Here is a 21,801-nt window from a genome sequence, read left to right as displayed (position 1 = left end):
GAAGTTTTCTGCCATTATTTCTTTTCTTTTTTCTTTCTATCTTTATTGATTAAGCTAGTACATATGTGTCCTTAACCCTCCATTACCCCCCTGTCCCAAGTAGATCCTGGAAAAGTAGCTGAGGTGTTTATCTAAGGTGTCCCTGAGATAAACTTTAACCATGCAGGTGTGAGACATCCAAGTAGTTGCTAGCAAAGAGGCTACTCTATGAAAGCAAGGCTAAAGAGAAGGCTTAGGACCAAAAAGAGACCAGAAGCTTTAATTTAAATTTTAAGTGTATGCAAAATAATTCAATTAACTGCGGGAGGAATTACACCACATGAAACATATGCAGTTGCAAATCACACAGCACTGTATTACTCACACAATTCCTGGTGTTGCGGGTACAGGCTTATTGGGGATCCCAGTGGTGCTATCCTCTGGTGTTTGGCAGCTGGGCTGGTCTGGTCTGGATACGGGGGGCCAGCGTTCCTCACCTGAGAGCTCAGTTGCATCTCAATCAGGAGTTACTAGCCATTCTTCTGCTGTCTGGCAGAGGGAGGAGCGTGGAGTGGCGTCGCTTGCCAGACTAACAAGAGGATGTGCCTTTGTGGCTGTCTCAACAGGCAAGCACTGGGATGGTCAGGACCCCCATTTTTAAAGCCTGTACCCCATTTGCAGCAGTCCAGTTGGCTATCAATGAATTATGTCAATGCGCACATGTTTATCTCAAACAGGGCCAGGGACTACATGTGGTTATCTAGGGAGAGTACATCACTCACTCAAATGGTTATCCTGACAAGTCACTCTGAGTTATTTACTGAAGTTCAAATCCTTATCTATGAGGGACACACGCTTCAGGGCAGTGGGGAATGTGTTCTTAATATCACACTTTAAGTTTCAAGGAAAGTTAATTTAAACATTATAAAACCTTCTTAATGTTTTTCAGGCATTTTAAAAGCATTTTTAAACATTTCTATATTTTACTACAATACCCCCCCCCCCAACACACACACACACACACACACTCATGCTCCTACCATTATTTCTTTAAACAGGTTCTCTATCCTTTGTTCTCTTTCTTTGCCTTCTGGCACACCTATTAGGTGAATATTGTTATGTTATATGTTGTCCCACAGCTCCCGTAAACTGTCTTCCTATTTTTAATTGTTTTTTTTTTTCTTTTTGGTTCGCTGACTCCATGATTTTTCTACCCTGCCTTCTAAATCACTGATTGGATCCTTGGTTCTCCCTAATCTGCTGTGTGTTTCTTCCACTATGTACTTTATTAGTATTGTGTCATACTGCATAGTTAGTATGTCTTTTCTCATGCTGTTGGGCATCTTTGCCATCATTTCTCTGAACTCTATGTCTGAATGAAACAACAGAGACTAAAATAATAAATAAATAAATAAATAAAATACATAACAATAAATTAAAAATGGTCAAGCCTACTTTTGAAACTTTATTGAATTCTTCAATTTATTGTATTTTTCAACCCTAGGATTTCTGGGGGCTTTGATAGTTGCTATTTCCTTGTCAATCTTCCCTTTGTTCATGCATTGTTTTCTTAATTTTGTTTAGTTTTCTGTCTGTGTTTTCTTAATATTCACAAAACTTCCTTTAGATTATTATTCTGAATTTTTTTTGTCAGTTCATAGATATCCATTTTTAGGAAAAATTATTGGAGCTTTATTTGTTTCTTTTCGTGATGTCATATTTACCTGATTCATCATTATTCTTGATTCCTTATGTTGGTATATGCACTTATGAATAATGGGCTCCTCTCACAGACTTTATAGGTTCACTTTGGCAGACAGTTCTTCACCAGTTAACCCAGTTTGTGTTTCTGGTTGTGTCTTCTGATGATATCTTCGTGCAGGTGGAACCTGCTTTTGTGTTCTATTTAGGAGCAAGTCTACCTACCCTTCCAGCTACGAGGATGGAGATGGAGGAACTTTTGGATAAGACTGCTGGCTTGGTTTCTAACCCAAGTGAGACCTTAATCTGGATTCTGGGGGTGCCTAGATTCTCTGATCAAACTTACTAAATGACTGGGACTCTCAATTTCTCAAACAGGTTCTGTGGTCAGATGGGGCTGGGAACCAACCTCAGGATTATCTATGAATTAGTCATTCTGCTTTGTTATGGCCCTGGAAGCCTCCATACCTGGTACTGGCTTTGTTCTGGGGATGATCTGATCTACTCATCCGCCTATAGGCTTGAGCACCACTCACTCAGCTTCCCGGATAGTCACCGCCTTTCTGGTCAGGTGGAACTAGAAATCACTTTCTACATTGAGTGTAGCTGTGACTGAGCACCTAGTCTGTCATGGGAAAACCCAGCTCTAGGGTAAGAAAATTCTTCTTTTGTGGATCTGAGTCAAACAGATCTTCACCATGTTGAGTTCCCTGGTCTGAGTGTATCCAAATTGGTTCTAGAGATGAGCAAAGCTGCTGGATGAGATTATTATTGAGACACTGAATGTATGAACTCAATCTGCCAAGATCCATGTGCTAGGTGATGAAAACCACTACTCCTGTCTCCATCACAGTCAGATTCCCAGTGGCCAGACCCACAGATTCCCCTGAAGTCCCTATGATGAAAGATCAAAGTAGGGGCTCCCACACAGCATCCCACAGTGTTGAGGGAGGCTGATTTACCCCCTCCAATTTGTCTTTTTTTATTGGAGAAAACAGGGTCAGTAGAGATTTTTTTCTATGGTGCTGTTCTATCCTGGAGAAGAAGCAGTGTGGTCAATGTGTAGCTACAGTTATTACCTTTCTAATGCAGTCTGTTTTGGTCTCTGAGGTACAGAGGGTACTTTATTTTTTAAATTGTTTATTGTTTAAAGTATTACTAAGTCTCCTTTTACCCCCCATTGACCTCTCCCCAGCCGCCCCCACACCCTAGCAAATGCCCTCACCTACAGGGGGTACTTTAGCCTCACCTTTGCGTTCAAGTATTCTCCCAGTAGCGTCGTGTTCTTGAATAGATGTTAGTTGTTCTTCACATGACTTTCTCCTTTTACCTCTTCTCTCTTTTGTAAGGATACTAGCCATTGGATTTGAGTCCCATCTGAATAATCTGGGATGATGTCACCATTCAATACACTACAGTATATCTACTTAAAGTTTTCTAAATTTTGTTGCTCTTTAAAAAAAGAAACATTTGTTTTCATTGATTTCATTGATTTTTCTATTGAGTTTCTTCCATTCTCTATAGTCTCTCCTTACACATTTATGCCTTTAATTTGATCTTCCTTTGCCATTTTTTAAACCAGATTGCCTGTTTGTTGTTGTTGAATTACAAGGGTTCTTTATAAATTATGGATATTAGCCCCTTATCAGATATACAATTTACAAATATATTCTGCCATTCCATGGGTTGCTTTTTTGTTCCATTGATTGTGTTTTTTGATGCACAAAAGTTTTAAACTTTGATGTATTTTATCAATTTTCCCTTTGTTGTCTATGCTTTTGGTGTTTTATTTTATTTTCCTTTTTATGGAATTTATTGGGGTGACACTGGTTAACAAATTATATAGGTTTTAGGTATACACTTCTACAGCACATCATCTGTACACTGTATTGTGTGTTCACCACCCCAAATCAACTCTCAGTCTATCACCATTTATCCACCCTTTACTCTCCTCCCACCCACCCCCATCCTCCTCCCTCAGCAGTCGCCAAACTGTAGTCCCTGTCCATGAGATATTTTCTTTTTTTTTTCTTTTTTGCTCAATCCCTCCACCCCTGACCCAGCCAACCCCCAGAAAACTAGTCAGCCTGAACTCTATCTATGAGTCTTTGTGTCTGTATTTTGTTCATAAGTTTATTTTGTTCATTAGATTCCACATATGAGTGAAATAATAACGTACTTGTCTTACTCTGACTGGCTTATTTCACTTAGCACAATGCTCTCAAGGTCCATCCATATTGTTGCAAATGGTAAGAATTTCTTCTTTTTATGGCCAAGTAGTATTCCATGGTGTCATATTTTAGAAATTATTGACTAGTTGAATGAAACTATTTTTCTGTCTTTTTCTAATAATTTTATAGTTTTAACCTTTATGTTTAGGCTTTTGTTTCATCTGAGCTAATTTTATATATGGTATAAGGTAGAGGTCTTTAGATCTAAAGTGGGTCTGTTATGAATACACTATAGTTAAATCCTGTTTTTTAATTCATTATTTTAATCTGTCTTTAATTTGGGAATTCAATCCAATTACACTTAAAATAATAACTGATAACAAAGGACTTACTATTGCTATTACATTTGTTATTGTATGCCTTATGTTTTTGTACCCAATTTTCTCTATTACTACCTTATTTTCTGTTTGATTTCATTTAAATGCCTCTTTTGGTACAACAAGGAGACATGTGCAAAGAGAAGACATGGAACCATGATTTATGTTAAGAATACAAGCCCAGCCCAGAAAGGACTGTAGCTTGATATGAGCAATAAATATTTTGCTATTTAAGGAGCTGAACTCTGAATACACATGTAATAAGACATTTCATTTCAATTGTATATTTAGGACTTAAACCTAACACTAAACAATTTATTTTCTAAAGTTGGTAAATAGTTTGTATATATCCTCAAATGTCATTTTTACATGAGTAGAATTAAGATAATATTTTAAAATGCTAGAAAGTATAATTTTAGGAGATAAAGATTTGTATTTATATACTCCCTAGGACCTTTGGATTAGAAGATAATCATTTCACATATTAATTTATATTGTTTTACTTATATCTTTGTACTTTTTAAAAACAGCTAGCATTTTTAGAAGTAGCATCTTGAAATCAGGTTTGTTATGTTATGTCTGAGTACTTTTTATCTAAGATGTTTTTTGAAACATCTTAGAATTCCAGGTTTTCTGATCTGAATCTTTTGTGGTTTGATAAAGTATAACTACTAAAATCATGTAGGAAAAGAATCTCAATTAGCATTTTGGTTGTTAACTATAAGAACTTTTATGGCTAGTAAAATTTTCTAAACACTAGTTTGATATTGCTTACTAGAAGAAAACTTCATGTGCTTAGAAAAAGTGTTAGATGCTTGGCCAAAAGTTGTAGAGTGAAATTACCATTTGTAAGGCTTATTTACTTCTAAAAGCTTTTCCAGAGTTGGTAGAGAGAAGAGGGGTGGTGGATATTTTAAAATAAGGCACTATATCTTTTCTCCTTTGCTCCTAAACACATTGTTTTCAACCCCTCCTCCCACTACCTACTCCATGTAAAAGTGCCTTGTATATTTCCACTCTTGGCCTTTTGTTAAATTTCAACAAGTGAAGCTAGTGAATAATGAAGGCTCAAGTGAATTCAACCAATCAATCAGCCTATATAGTTATTGATTGCCTACCACATGCCCAGCCATGCCCTTTGTGCACTATACCTCATAATTGAAAACATCTAGGAAACACTGCTTATTAAAACAGAATGATCGATAGGTTTTAATGCTCAACTGATAACAAAACAACTGACGGAAAGCTAAAACATTGATTTATGAATCTCTTACTGCTGAATTTTGCTGAAAGACATAGTTATTGTCTGATTGTTTCAGTATATCAAATTTCATTTAATGACATAATAATATATTTTGTTTTCCTGACTCACATAAAATTTATTTCAGGTAAGAACTTTACTAACCCATAAACTGGTCTTAATTGTTTTAAATAGAATATCCAACATATTTGTAGAATTGTCTTTATAACAAAAATTTTTGAAATCAAACAAATACATTTTTGTGTATATTTACTCTAACTATATAAAAATAGTTAGACTAAATTGTTTTAAACATGATATCTTGCCCTTAATAAGCTTGTATAAAAATAAACATAGTAAAATCCCTTTAAAGTTTTTATATCATTTATCAAAGTAACTATATAGATGCCTTCCTATGAATATGTAACCATATACAGTAATGTGTATATATAATATATAATTAATATTATAATCTATGGCATCTATGGTATCTATTGTAAGTATAATTTTTCATGAGAAAGATAAACATATAATAATTGGATTCACAAACCTTAACTATCCACATAATGTGATTCCAGTTTATATTCAAATAAGTGTATCTACTCTTAGCCAAGAGTAGCAGATCTCCATTAGGTACTTCCTTGCATTTACATTCAGTTTTATGATGTCCATAAAAAGACTACTCCAGTAATCACCAGACTGTCTAGTTTTCTTCTATCTCATATTTTTCCTTAGAAATATGTTTTATATTTCTCTTCTCATTTTCTACCTCCCCTAATTTAGTTCCAAACTTGGATTACCTACCTCTTGACTAAAATATTATTAAAGTTTCTATACTTATTCAATTCAATATACACATTTAGTCAAATTAATCATCCAAGTGTATAAAAATATAATTCTGATCATACAACCCATTTGATTAAAAACCTTCAATGGCTCCCTGTATTCTACAGAATCTATATATATAAAAGCCCAGCGACCAAACAGCGAAATGACCAGAACAACCAGTCGACCAGTCGCTATGAAGTGCACTGACCACCAGGGAGCAGACGTTCAATGCAGGAGCTGATCTCTGGTGGTCAGTGTGCTCCCACAGTGGGAACATTGCTTGGCTGACTAGAATGAGCGGCTGCTCCCACAGTTGGAGCAGCCACTAGCAAGCCCAGGATGAGGCCCAGTCTCTGCACCTATAAATACTTGAGATAATCCAGACTGTGGCCTGACCCCATCAGCTGATGCAGGCCTTTTAAGGTGTGTTCTAGAAAGAGCACGGAGAGCTGGCATAGGCAGATGGCAAGAAAGGACTTGACTGTGGGCCCCCCGGGGAGGCTGTCCTGATAGCTGAGGTTCCTGGTGTATGGCTGCCCTGAACATCCCTGATGTGTCACCAACCTGTCACACATCAAGGACATTCACTGAGTGGCTTTGGGGTGCAAAGCTCTCTGCCAGGTTCCTCCAGGACACAGAACATGCCTTTACCCAAGACATTACCCCAAAATATCAGCTCAGCCTAATTTCCTCATTCAGCAGCCACTCAGAAGGTGAGTCCACAGCCACTCAGCTGACCGGGATGAGCCACGCCTCAGACCAATGCACTAATCCTTGCACCGAGCCTTTAGTTATATATAAATGTACTTGGTATTCATGGCCTTAACAAAGTGACCCCCAACTCCCTTTCTAGTTCTAGTTGAACTGACAATTCCCAAAGATACCTTATCCTTTTACTCCGCTGGACTCATACTACTCTTTTTCCCCAGAGTGCTTTTTTATTTCTGCCTATCAAAATTCTTCTCATCGTTTAAAATTTGGCTGAGATATCAATACTCAAGTTGATGCAATTTTTCCATATCTTGATTTTCTATAACACTTAATTTATTGTACCTTCCTTAAGACACTTATCATAGCTTTCTTTGTACTAAAGTCACTCAGGTACTTGTCTTATTTTTCTCTCTCAGATCATAGGTCTTGCCCTCCAAGGAATTATGTTTTACCTACCTTAGTTTTGTTTCATGTACAGCACCTAATACAGAAGAGATGCCTGATAAATATTTGAACAGAATTCAAATAAGTTACCGTTGGAAGTTATCTATACTTATTGCAATAAAGTTCAATTTGTCAAAAAGTTTTTGAAGTCTTTCACAATTGTTTTAAGGGCCTGTGGGATTATTTAAAAAGCTTTCAGTGGTGACAAATCCTCATCATTTGAGGGAAAATTTGATTTTGGAAAGTAAAATTTATTCTTAGTCAGGTTTAGTGAATAATATAAATTTTCAATCTGGGCTGTTATATTTTCAATTATTGAAAAAGAAATCTGAAGTAATGAGACAGAATCTCTGGATGAGTCAAGAACAAAAAACTCCAAAAGGAAAGTTCCCTAAATGCTTTCCTAAGTTTTCTACTTTGAAGCATACAGTACTCATTTGGATGTGTGAGTTATATTTGTCAAATGCGTCTTGAGTCTTTGTAGATTAATTTTGCAGTTTTCTAAACTAGAATATTAAAAATGTATTTGGAATTTAAATATTACTTAAACAAGAAGTATATTTCCTTGCTAATTTGTAATACTGTATTTTATAGTTTCTGGTGAAGGAGAAACTTTGCCATCACTATCGCACCAAACAAAATTTCCCAAGTTGATGGGAAACATTTATACAGTACTTTGAATCAAAAAAGCTTACAAGTTCAATTACTATGCCTGGGTGTTCTGAGTTTTACCAGAAACATACAGAACTAACGAACAGATTCAATGCCAACAATAGAGGGCTATAAAACAAAAAAGTGAAAGTCATCTCTTCACAAATCTCATGGAATTTATAGCATTGGTATATTAATGTGCTTATAGAAGTTTTCAATTTTATTCATTGCATACAATTGGCTTAAGCAAGAAACCACTTTTTATATTATTAAAATGTATAGTGTCCATCTTTAAAGAAATTACATTATCCATTTTTATTATATGTATTATTTTATATGTGAGTTTTCAGTAGTTACTGGGTCTCTTGTAATTCATTCATTTTAAAATGTTTTCTCTAACAACTTTATATAGTCAGTTTAAACATTATCCTAATAGATGGGAGTATGTGAAGAGATGGTCCAAAATGGTTGGATATCTCTATTATTTCAAGAATATATTATATGATTATTTTAGCAGCATTACCTCATTCATTGAGGTTAGCAATCAATTTATTTTATAAACATTACATCATATACTAATTATTGATGGAAGACAAGAAACTATATATTTTGAAGAATATTTCCATAGAAATTTTGTCATTACTCTCAGTTCACTATTTTAAAAATAAAATATTCAAACTTCATGACTTTCAGGGATCCTAGTTAATTGACATTTTACTATAGTGGTATTTTAACTTGAGCAACTATATTTTTAAATTTTTCTTAAAAGTATTACTTGGAATTTATATCAGTTTAGCCTATCCTTAGTATATTGGTGTATTTTGAACTCAAAGTAAAATGGCAAGTATAGTGGCCAAGTATGGTAATAATTTAAATAATTGATAATATTACTTTACTATTACATTGACTGATCATCACTTCTTATTAGTAGGAATAATAGTAATTCATAAGCTATGACTGAATATAATTCATCAAACACAACAAATGCTTGATTGAATACCATTTTACCACAACTTAGCAAGATTGATTTGCCTTATCAGTTTGCCTTATTGATTTGCCTCTCAGGAGGTACATGTTTGAGAAGGAAGGAGAGGGCAAGTGAGAATTTGAAGTACTCCAAATCTTTGTGTGTCCCAGGAAAAAAGTATGGCAAAGTACAGTCTGACCACTGTCTGTCATGGAATTACCTTGATTTCTATAACAATCCCCCAAATCCAACTGGAATGGCATCTACTTGTGTGGCAATGCTGACGTAGTAAGCTGCTGCTAGCTATTTATTTGCCTTATAGTTTCTGCTTAAAAATAAACTTAAATTTATGTAGGATGAATAAATCTTGAAACCTAATATACAACATGATGACTACAGTTAATAATTTAATTATTGTAACTAATCCCACAGAACACTGCAGTTTTATTATAAAAATGTTATTGTCCATATATTTCTAAACCGTACTTCCAGGCCTCAAAACTGTCCCATAATGTTTCTTGAATTTTCAGGGGTATTTTGGACTACTTCTAAAATTTCCCCACCAAAGAAGGCCCTTTCAATCTGGTGCATTCAGTAAGGAAACAGGATTGTCTAGTTGGAGAATATGCTCTGAATAAAAATCTATCTTGAAGTCTTATATGAATTTTTTTGTGTTGATCAGCTTTCTAAGTTGGAGTAATGCATACCTTACTGAGATTCCATTTGTTGTTTCCACAGATTTCAGGAAACCTAACTGTGCCTTGGATTACAGGGTGTTCTAGAAAAAGAGCAGTAAGTAATCTTTCATTTAAAGGAATAAATGTGTTTTCCCCTGTGTTGTTAGTGGGAATGTCATTGAGAAAATTATAATAATATTTGTAAAGTTGGAAAAACTGAACCTCAATAAGACTGTGTTATATCAAAGGATATATTTTGTGATTATATTATTTATATATACTACAAAAGTAACAAATAAAATGCAGTAGTCAGCACACTGGATAATCTTTGAGGAGGTTTTTGCAGTTTTAAAAAGCATTCAGAGATATTTAATAAAACATCATACTTTTCTACATCTATTGAACCCAGTTAATATGATCATATAATTGAATTATGATTGATATAAACATCTCAATCAACATTAAATAATCTATATTAGTAGTAGTAGTGCACTTTGGTATTTACCAGTGATGAATAACTAATACTTTAACAATCTTGCTTTTATGCTATAACTTTTGTGATGATTATAATATGAATATAAGAGAACTACATTGAAATTGTGTTTTCTCAACAAATCCTGCTCAGTTGGTCTGTAGAGGACCATAAATCTGCATTTAACAAGTACATCAGAAAATTTTGGTATAACTGTCCCATACATGGGAAATTATTAAAAGATTTTAATACACAAGAGACATAAATAGACTTTTAGAAATCAAATTGAAAAATCAAGAGGACCTGAAGAGACACTTCTCCAAAGAGGACATTCAGAAGGCCAATAAACATATTGAAAGATCTCAACAACACTAATTATCATATAAATGCAAATTAAAATCACAATGTCACCTCATACCAGTTAGAATGGTTGCCTTCAATCAATCAACAAGCAATTAAGTGTTGATCTAGATGTGGAGAAAAGGGAATCCTTGTGCACTGTTGGTGGGAACACAGATTGATTTAGTCACTATGGAAAACAATATGTTGTTACCTGAAAAAAATCAAAATGGAACTGCCTTATGACCTAGCAATTCCGTTTCTGGATATTTATCCAAAGAAACCCAAAACACCAATTCAAAAGAATATATGCACACCTATATTCATTGCAGCGTTATTTACAATAGCCAAGATATGGAAGTAACTAAGTGAATAGATAAGAAAGTATTGGTACAAATATACATGGGGTATTACTTGGCTATTAAATAGAATGAAATAGTACCACTTGTGACAGCTTGGATGGACCTAGAGTAGTGGTCGGCAAACTGCAGCTCGCGAGCCACATGCAGCTCTTTGGCCCCTTGAGCGTGGCTCTTCCTAAGCCTAAGGAGTACCGTAATTAAGTTAATAACAATGTACCTACCTATATGGTTTAAGTTTAAAAAATTTGGCTCTCAAAAGAAATTTCAATCGTTGTACTGTTGATATTTGGCTCTGTTAACTAATGAGTTTGCTGACCACTGACCTAGAGAATATTATGCTATGTGAAATAAGTCAGTCAGAGAAAGATAAGTGCCATATGATTTCATTTACATGTGGAATCTAAAAGAACAAAATAGAAACAGACTCATAAATAAAGAAAACAGACTGATGTTATCAGAATGGAGGGTCTTTGGAGAACTTTATGAAAGGGGTGAAGAGTTTAAGAAATACAAAATAGTCCCAGGGATGTAAATATAGCATAGGGAATATAATTAATATTGTAAGAACTATGTATGGTGTCAGTAGGTACTATACTTATTGGAGGTGATCACTTCTTAAGGTATTTAAATGTCTAATCACTATACTGTCCACCTGAAACTAATGTAATATTGTATGTCAACTGTAATTAAAAAAATGGATTTTAAAAAGGATTTTAATAGTTCTCATTTTGAAGGGATTGTTTCTGAGTACATATATATATATAGTTCAGTTCTGCATTTAACTGAAAATACATAATTAAAACATGAAATTTTGCTCTCCAATATCACTTTTGTCACCTAATTTTATTTTAAAAAGAGGAGCAAAGAACTCATTTCCTGGAAATGTACTTGAGGCTGGTAAAGAGGCCAAAAGGTTTCTGTTGTGTTGCAGTAGTGAAGTTTACACAATTACCTGGTCACTTGAATCAACCCTAAGGTTTCACCTTGATTTTCAATGTTACTGGAACATTACTCTTCACAAAATCAACAATATATTTAATATGTCTCCCTCACTTGAGCCAAGGGTTAGGCTGTGGTATGTCTTGTAAAATGAAAGTGGCTTTAAAGTCTAATAGGAAGAAAAAACTGATTTAATCTTCAGACTTCCTCAGGGAAGAACTTAACATTTCTTCTTATTCTAAACGGGTATTCAGTTATAATGCTACTTGATTTTTATTACTTTATTTTATTATTTAAAGCTTTTAGGAGCTTTAAAAAGAACCATTCTTCCTCCATAAGTTTCTACTTCATAGGCATTGTCATAAGTCACCTTCAGCATTGCTAAGTATGACACCCCAGCATGTTTCTAACAAATCGAATCAGGCTTTATTTAGTTCAGTTTAAGAGATGAATCAGCTTTGGATGTCCTCTAAATGAATTACAAATTAATTGGCTGAGTGTGTTTCAGTTTTCTGTTCATTATTTCTTCCTTTCTGACAGTAATTTAGGCTAGCTTGCACTGAAGAATTTGGTGCAATAGCAATGAAAAAATATAGGAATATTTATGCTTACTGTTATGATGGACTATTTGAATCTACTTACAACCTTATTACCATTTATTTTGCTCTCAGTTTTATATTGAGAAGTTTATCTCCACAAGTATTGAACAATCAATAGAGGATGGGTACCTAATGAGATTTTTATGTTGTAAATAACTTGAGGGTTATTCCATTTGATTAAAAATTTGGATGGCATGTTTTGATTTATTTATTGGGAACATGTCATTTGTACTAGTACTTTAAATAAATGTTACTTATTAGAGTTTTTCAAGAAGTGGAAGAACAGATTTAACAATGAGGAAATTAACATAAAATGTACTATATTTCTTATGAAGAGACACATTAATTATGTACTCTAACTTCACTATTACAGTAGAAAACTAGGAATTCACATATCGGTTTTCCTCCTGATAGCTAAAATTCCTTTTCAAAAGGATGTAGCTTCAAAACAAATTTGCTCCTATTATGAAGTAATACATGAGTTTTAGCTGTAATAACTTTTTATTTACGTTTTATATATTATATAAATCATTTTCCATTGTTACCCAAATCCAATTTAAGAGAGTGTTTCACTTTAAATTTCTGCTGGGAAGGAAATGTTGAAAGCAGTGTATGTATAGGAAGGATTTGAAGTCTAGCTTCCATGTGTGACCAGACCATATTTTCGTATGCAAAGGCAGTCTTGTACCTCATGCCATGATTTGTAACATTTGCTGTCAGCTCACTCACTCTCACAGGCGTTCTCTTGCTCTCTAGCTCTCTCACACCCATTCTCATCACAAACACACATATACATATATAGGGCTTTACAGGATATATTTTAATTAAAATTCATTTTTAGTTTTTTGTTTTTTTTCACCACCTCTTGAGATAATTGGAGACATCATAGGGATAAAGCTACTAGAATAAAATCAGAATATTCTTATCTCTATCTCTGCCATGGACTCGCTGTGCCCTGTTTAATGTGTCCTTTGGCCCTTCTTTTTCTGACTCCTTATCAGCAAATTGGAGATCAATATTCTATCTTGCTTCTAATTTACTTCCTAAGGATGCCTCCAGGATTTATTGAATTAAAACAATATATAAAGTCCATAGTTTATTGGTTTAAAAACCCTAAGAACAAAAAGGATAGGCTAATTATGAAACTCCCTAAAGTCATAAATATGATTGCTTTCTTAGGGCTACATTATATTCTTACATTTTTATATGCCTTTTTAATTAATTATAAAATTTTTAGGAGAGCTATGTGTATGGAAATTTAGATTAAATTATCAAAAGGCAGCACAGTGATGTAATCCTGACCCTGGGTTTTTTTTCCCCCCCTTTTTTAAAATCCTCGCTTCAAGATATAGTTATATTGATTTGAGAGAGAGAGGAAGGGAAATGGAGAGAGGAAAATCCAGGTGAGAGAGATACATCGAACGTGCACCAACTGGGGATCAAACCTGCAACCTAGTTATGTACCTTGACTGGGAATCAAACCACAACCCTTTGGTGCATAGGCAGACGCTCCAACCAACTGAGCAACCTGGCCAGTGCCTGACCCTATTATTTCTAAACTAGAGGCCAGGTGCACAAAAATTTGTGCACTCAGGGGGGAGGAGGGGCCCTCAGCCCTGCTTGTGCCCTCTCGCAGTCTGGGACCCCTCAGGAGATAACGACCTGCTGGCTTAGGCCTGCTCCTGGGTGGCAGAGGGCAGGCCCAATCCCTAGGTGCAGCTCCTGGTTGGGCTCAGAGCAGGGCTGATTGGGGAGTTGGGGCGCAGCCCCCTGTCATACACAGAGCAGGGCGGATCGGGAGGTTGCGATGCCACCTGCAGTCACGTTCAGGGTAGGGCCAAGTGGGGGGGGTTGGGGCACCGCTCCTTGTCACACTCAAGGCAGGGTTGAAGGGGAGGTTGCAGCGCCACCCCCTGTCACGCACAGAGCAGGGCCCATCAGGGGGGTTGGGGCTCTGTACCCTGTCATGCACAGAACAGGGTCAATCAGGGGGTTGGGGAGCTCCCCCCTGTCATGCACAGAGCAGGGCCCATCAGGGGGTTGGGGAGCTCCCCCCTATCAGGCACAGAGCAGGGCTGATCAGGGGGTTGGGGCGCCTTCCCTGTCACGAAAAAAGCAGGGCGGATAGGGAGGTTGTGGCCCTGCCCTCTGTCACACACAGAGCCGCAGGGCGATCAGGGGGTTTGGGCGCTGCCCCCTGTCACCCTGATCCTGGTGCTGGGAGGCATATTACCCTTTTACTCCGTAGGATAGAGGCCGGGTGCATGGGTGGGGCTGGCTGCTTTGCCCTGAAGGGTGTCCTGGATCAGGGTGGGGTCCCCACTCTAGCCTGGATGGGGGGCTGATGGCTGTTTGCAGCTGGTCACACACCCTTCAGGGTGGGGGTCCCCACTGGGGTGCCTGGCCAGTCTGGGTGAGGGGCTGAGGGCTGTTTTCAGGCTGGCTGATGACTGAAGCTCCCAACTGCTCCTTTTTTTCTTTTTTTTAAATTCTGGGCCAGCTTTAGCTCTGGCTCCAGCTCTGAGGCCTCTGCTGCTGAGAGCAGGTATCTGGTTTGTTTGGGTTCTATAATCAAAACACTGTATCAACTCTAGCTCTGAGATCCCGGCTGGCTGAAAGCAGGTTTCTGGGGTTTTGTTTAGCTTCAATATTTGTAAAAATGTTTCAAACTGCAAGCTCAGAGGCCGGCAAGGCAGGTGGGGAACATTGGAGTCCTCCGTCACTGAAGCAAGCAAGCCTCATGTTCGCTTCAAGCTGCCTGGCTGCCAGCCGCCATATTGGCTGGCAGTTAATTTGCATATCACCCTGATTAGCCAATGGGAAGGGTAGCGGATGTACGACTAATTACCATGTTTCTCTTTTATTAGATAGGATATATGTAGTGTGAATGTAAATGTATATATCATAGAAAAAAGGTTGAAAGAATATCCATTAGAATGTTAACAAATGTTTTTTCCAGGATTGTGTGTAATTGAAATTCTCTTCTTTTTAAAACGTATCTTTTTTTTTCACAATGACATGAATTATTTGTGTGATTATAACCCTTTACAACAAACATCACTTAATTGCTACCAGCTGAAATTTTTATTCTAGTACACTTTCATGTTATAAATATCATGAAAATGTCCATTTCAAAATGGGGAAACACAGAGAAATAATTGCATAATTATTTTAACAAATGTATATATTGAAAGTAACCTAGCACATCTCACCATGATGATCCTGTTTATAACAGTCTTTGCTTTGATTATTCTAATTTTTTAAATTTGTTCTACAGCTACAAGACCGCACTCAGTTCAGTGACAGAGACTTAGCCACTCTTAAGAAATACTGGGACAATGGCATGACCAGCCTTGGATCTATCTGTAGAGAGAAAATTGAAGCAGTTGCAACTGAATTAAATGTTGACTGTGAAATTGTTCGGGTAAGACATTTTCAGTAATTTTCATGGTGTTGTTGATGAGCATCTTAAATGAAAGCTTTAATAAATATATGAGGCCGAAACCGGTTTGGCTCAGTGGATAGAGCGTCAGCCTGCAGACTGAGAGGTCCCGGGTTCGATTCCGGTCAAGGGCATGTACCTGGGTTGTGGGCACATCCCCGGTGGGGGATGTGCAAGAGGCAGCTGATCGATGTTTCTCTCTCATCGATGTTTCTAACTCTCTCTATCTCTCTCCCTTCCTCTCTGTGAAAAATCAATAAAATATATTTAAAAAATAAATAAATAAATAAATAAATATATGAGGTTATGTAAATAATAGCATCAATAAATTTTAAAAAATAACATATAATAGGAGGAAATATGTTCAAATCATATGTCTGATAAGAAACGTATATCCACACTATATAAAGAACTTTTACATCTCAATAATAAAAGGCAAATGATGCAATTTTAAAATGAGCAAAGAATTTGAATAAACATTTATCCAAAGAAGATTTACAAATGGTGAATAAACACACAAAAAGATGTTCAACATTACTTGTAATTATGAAAATTAAAACCACAATCTGATACCACTTAGTATCTACTATGATAGCTGGAGTAAAAAAGACAGATAACCACTGTTACATAGGAGGTAGAGATATTGGAACCATTATACATTTCTGGTGAAAATGTAAAATGTTTTAGTCACTTTTTAAAACCATTCTCTAAAATTTTAACAAATTAATTATATAACCGAGAAATTACACTCTTATGCATATAACCCAAAGAAATGAATCACGTGTCAACTTAAAAACTTACATATGGATTTTCTTAACAGTGTTATTCATAATAACAAAGAATAGAAAAAAAATGTTCATCGAGTTAATGGGTTAACAAAATGTGACATATGCCTATAATGGACTATTATAGAGCTGTATGAAGGAATTAAATACTGAAATATGCTACAAAATAGATAAATCTTGACAACATTATGCTAAGTGAAAGAAGCTAGTCACAAAGGACCACATATTATCCTATATAGTAAAGAGCTAATATGCAAATGGTTGTCACACCATCACACCTTAACAGCTCAGACACTCAACACTGAGGAGAGAGGAATGGGGACCAGCCAGGCACAAATGAGCTCATGATAGAGGAATGGGGACCAACCAGGCTGCGGCCTGGGAGAGGGTCAAGCCGCCTGCTCTGTGGTCCTGGGTGCCAGTGGCTATGTCTGTGCCTGTGGCTTGGGAGAGAGACAAGCCACCCATCCCATGGCCCCAGGCACCAGCTGCTGCACGTGTGCCTGTGGCCCAGGAGAGGAACAATCCACACGCCCCACGGTCCTCATGGTCCTGGGCGCCAGCGACTGCATCTGCACCTGTGGCTTGGGAGGACAAGCCACCCATCCCATAGTCCTGGGAGCCAGCTGCTGCGCTTGCACCTGTGGCCCGGGAGAGGGACAATGCACACACCCCACAGTCCTTGTGGTCCCGGGTGCCAGCAGCTGCATCTGTACCTGCGGCCCAGGAGAGGGACAAGCCGCCTGCCCCACAGTCCTGGGCACCAGCTGCTGTGGCCCAGGTGAAGCCACCTACCCATGATCACCTGCGGCTGCGGCTGGCCCAGGTGAAGCCAGCCTGGGTAGTGGGTGCCTGTGGCCAGCCAGAGGGAGGGAAGCAGGGTCCTGGGTGCCTGTGACTGGCCGGAGGAGGGAATCCTGGATTCTGGGTTTGTGGCGAGGCAGAGGTGGTTAGGGGCAATCAGGCCAGCAAGGGAGCAGTAAGCGGCGATCAGGCAGGCAGGTAGGCAGGCAAGTGGTTAGGAGCCAGTGGTCCCAGTTTGTGAGAGGCAATTGGATATCCCCTAAGGGGTCCTGGATTGGAGAAGGTACAGGCCGGGCTGTGGGACCCCCCTACCACCATGCATGTATTTCATGCACCAGGCCTCTAGTATAATTATATTTATATGAAATGTCCAGAATTGGAACATCTACAGAGACAACTTAGTGGTTGCCAGCAGCTGGGTGTATGGAAGAATGGGGAGTGACTGCTAAAGGGCAAAGGTTTTCCTTTTTTCATGATAAAAATATTTTGGAATTAAACAGTGGTGATTGTTGCACAACTCTTTGAATATATTAAAAACATTTTATTGTATACATTAAATGAGTCAATCATATGGTATTTTAAATATATCTCATGTACATTGTGTAAAAATTGCATGAGGTGATCTGAAATATACACTGAATGGCCAGATTATTATGACCAGATAGATTATTATGACCACCCCATCAGTACTTCGTTGGGCCACCTTTTGGTTCAATACTGCGGCAATTCTTCCTGGCATTGACTCCACGAGATGATGAAAATTGATGATGTGAGAAATCGGATGCCATGCCTGATGAATAGCACTGTCCAGTTCTGTGAGATTTGATGGTTGTGGAACCAGCTGCCTGATGGCTCTTTTAACTTTGTCCCACAAATGCTCAATTGCTTTGCATGACTTTGTATATTTCATCCCATTCCCTTCTGGCCTGATGTGTTTCTGTTTAAAAACCAGTTGATAGTCTGATGGGAGATCCTTTGTAGGTAACTTTTTGTCTTTCTCTGGCAGGCTTTAAGATTCTTACTTTTTCATTGGTTTTTGCCAATTTAATTATAATGTGTCTTGGTGTCAGTCTTTTGACATTCATCTTGTTTAGTACTCTATCCGCTTCTTGAATTTGTGTGAGTTTTTTCTTCCCAATGTCAGGGAAGTTTTCTGTCAATATAGCTTCAAACTGGTGTTATGGTCCTTTCTCAGTTTCCTCTCCTTCTGGTACCCCTATCATGCAGATGTTGTTTCATTCCGTGTTGTCCCGAAGTTCCCTTAGACTCTCCTCCTGTTTTTTTTTTGTTTGTTTGTTTGTTTTTTCTAGTCACTGCTCTGTTTGGGTATTTTTTCCTACCTTGTCTTCTAGCTCTCTGATGCGGTCCTCTACTTCTTCTAGTCTATTGTTGATGCTTTCTATTGAATTCTTTATTACACCAATGTCATTTTTCATTTCTTCTTGGTTCTTCTTCATTTCCTCTTGGTTCTTACACATATTGTTAAATTTGTCTTACAACCTTTTCAGTGTCCTTATGACCATTGTTCTGAATTCTTTCTCTGAAATATTGCTTAACTCAATTTCATTTACTTCCTTTTCTGGCGATTCCTCCTTTTTTTGATGCAGGCTGTTACTTTGTTTCCCCACGATTGCTCCTTTCAGGGTGTCTGGTTATGTAGCTCTCTCTCTCCTGCATGTTGACTTTCTCTAGGCGATATCTGACCTTTCCATCCATGGATTGTCTCACCAGCTGTGTTTAATTCGCCAATTCCTGGTGAGTGTTTTTCGATTCAGCTGTTCCTTTTATCTGCTCTGTGAGAAGGCCCTGGCAGGGCCTGTTCGCATATTCAGCACTGCTTTGTCTCCCACTGGACAGACTTTTTAGTTGCCCGTAGTCAGGGAGACTGGAGTCTTGGTGATCGTGGGTTTGCAGCTGAGGCATCTGGTCCCTGGACATTGTGGTTGTAGGTCCCCGGGAGGTATCTGAGGTCTCCCCTGTTGAAGGTAAGGCTGGGCTTCCGATCACAGCTGGTCTCCCCTTCAAGATGGCACAGTCCTTACAGCAGAGTCAGCTGCTCCGGGAGAGTTTTCAGTAGTAGTAGAGGCTGCCTGGCTAGGGGATCCTGGCCCGCCATCCCCCTACAGTCTTATGGAATATGGCTGTCCCCCTCTCACAAATACAGACACTCCCTGCACATCCACGCACTCTGCTTTTGTTCTCTCACTCACACATTATCTTGAACCTACCATCCTGTCAGCAGTCATCTTGGATCCACGTTTTCTATTTTCAAGGTGCTCAAACTCTAGCTAGAGGGATAACATAAGAATACAAATGACTGAAGAGAAAATGGAATAGAACTTTGGTATGAGGAGTCAAAGTAAAAGCCAAACACAAAGACAAAAAAGTGAATAACACGTGTTTTTGTTGTAATTGTCACTTATTTTTATTTTTTAACTCAAAGTTATGCATGCACATAACTTAAGGAGTCAAATTCTATAGAACTTGCTACAACAAAACAAAACAAAACAAAAAACACAACATTTCTCACTCCTTCCCTCCTACCATTTTCCAATAGCCAGAGTCAACCACTTCCCGCTCTTTTAGGTGATTTTTTTGGTATATACTTCCATCTATAAATAATGTGCTGTGTTAATTAGTAGTAGGCTTGTTTGTGAGTAACAAAGGGACTCAGAATAACAGTTGCTTATACAAGATATTTCAATTCCATGTACAAATTCAGGGATATTCAATTTAGAACTGACATAGCAGTTCTGCCCTGTGAAATCCTCAAAGACTTTGGTACCTTTTATCTTCCAATATGCCATCTCTATAATATATTCCTTGTCCTCAAGGTCCAAAATTATGGCATGTATGGTCCAGGCAGCATGACAAAATTGGAGAGAAAGAAGGGGCAACAAATGTACCAGAAAGGGGATTCCCAGAAATTGTCACAAGACGCATTCACTTACCTACCTTTGGCTAATGACTTGGTCATACCTAATTGCAAGGGAAGCTACAAATGCAGTTATATTGAGGGAAGCCAATATAAGTTCTTTTATTCTGGAAGAACGAGAAGGCAGATATTGGAGAAAAACCAGCAGTCTCTCTCATATCTGTTTTTATCACTACTTTTTTTTTTTTAGTGCTAAGCATTGTTGATTGATTTCCTACTATGAAATGTGAGGTTTTTAAAAATATATTTCAAAATATCTTATTAATTACGAAGTGTTTCACCTACACGTATACTTCTTATCTTCCCAGTATAATTATTTTATAATTTTGATTAGTTTGATAGTCAATGTTTATGTAAATGTTTTTCATATTTGAATTATGTAGTATAATGTTATTTGTCCTTTTCTGCATAACATTGTATTGTTTCCTCGGAGCTCATTATTTACTTAGTTTTTCTAAGTTTACTTGCTTGATTTTCTATGTACTTACTATTAATTTATCCTCAAACCCTTCCACAGTTGTATATATATCCTCTCAATACATTTATACACATGTGGCAGTGTAACAATTTTATCATCTTGAAGAATCTTCTCCTGGAATAGTATAGTCTCCTCCAATCTGGATTGGTTACTCTGCACCTGGAGCATAACAGTTACCTTGAGATTTCCATTTTTAATATTTTAGTCCAATTGTTTTACTTTCAGTAAAATGTCCCCATTTTTTTCCTTTATATTGAATTTATTGGGGCAACACTATTTAATATAATTCTACAGATTTCAGGTGTACAGTTCTACAGCACACCATCTGTACACTGTTTTATGTGTTCACCATCCCCAATAATGTCTCCATAACCAGTTATCCACCCCCAATACCTTCCCCACTCCCACCCTACTACCCCTCTTGGCAATCACCACACTGTTGTTTGTGTCCATGAGTTTTATTTTGTTTTTATTTTATGTTTTTATGCTCAATACCTCCACATCCCGGCTTAGTTCATTTTGTTTATTAGATTACATACATCTTCTTTGAATAATTCTCAAGGTATGCTGTGCTGTTGCAAAAGGTATACTCAGGTGTTCTTTTAATTCTGAAGTATATTTCCTGGCTTCTTTTTATTTTATTTTTTGTTACTCTTAAATCTTTATTGTTGAAACTATTACATATGTCTCCTTTTTCTCCCATTTACCTCACCCAGCCGGCCTCCACCTCCCAGTCCAGGTCTTCATCCCCCTATTGCCTGTGTGCATAGGTTATGCTTCTATGCATGCAAGTTTATTGGTTGATCTCTATCCCCCACCAACCCGCCCCTGCCTTCTCTCTGAGGTTTGACAGTTTGTTCAAAGCTTCTACGTCTTTGGATCTATTTCTCTTCATAAGTT

The 21,801-nt window shown here is 37.4% G+C and overlaps 1 protein-coding gene across 1 annotated transcript in view; it reads left to right on the top strand.

Moving 5' to 3' along the window:
• Positions 1-21,801, top strand: part of HDX (highly divergent homeobox) — a 145,022-nt gene that overhangs the window by 67,166 nt on the left and 56,055 nt on the right. The window contains exons 4-5 of the mRNA XM_036305208.1: positions 9,808-9,861; positions 15,735-15,881. Coding sequence (XP_036161101.1) covers positions 9,808-9,861; positions 15,735-15,881 — 201 coding nt within the window. The remainder of the gene's footprint in view (positions 1-9,807; positions 9,862-15,734; positions 15,882-21,801) is intronic.

This window comes from Myotis myotis, unplaced genomic scaffold, assembly GCF_014108235.1.
Source record: "Myotis myotis isolate mMyoMyo1 unplaced genomic scaffold, mMyoMyo1.p scaffold_m19_p_4, whole genome shotgun sequence".
Taxonomy (NCBI): Eukaryota; Metazoa; Chordata; class Mammalia; order Chiroptera; family Vespertilionidae; genus Myotis; species Myotis myotis.
This window is presented reverse-complemented; position numbering and strand designations above follow the sequence as displayed.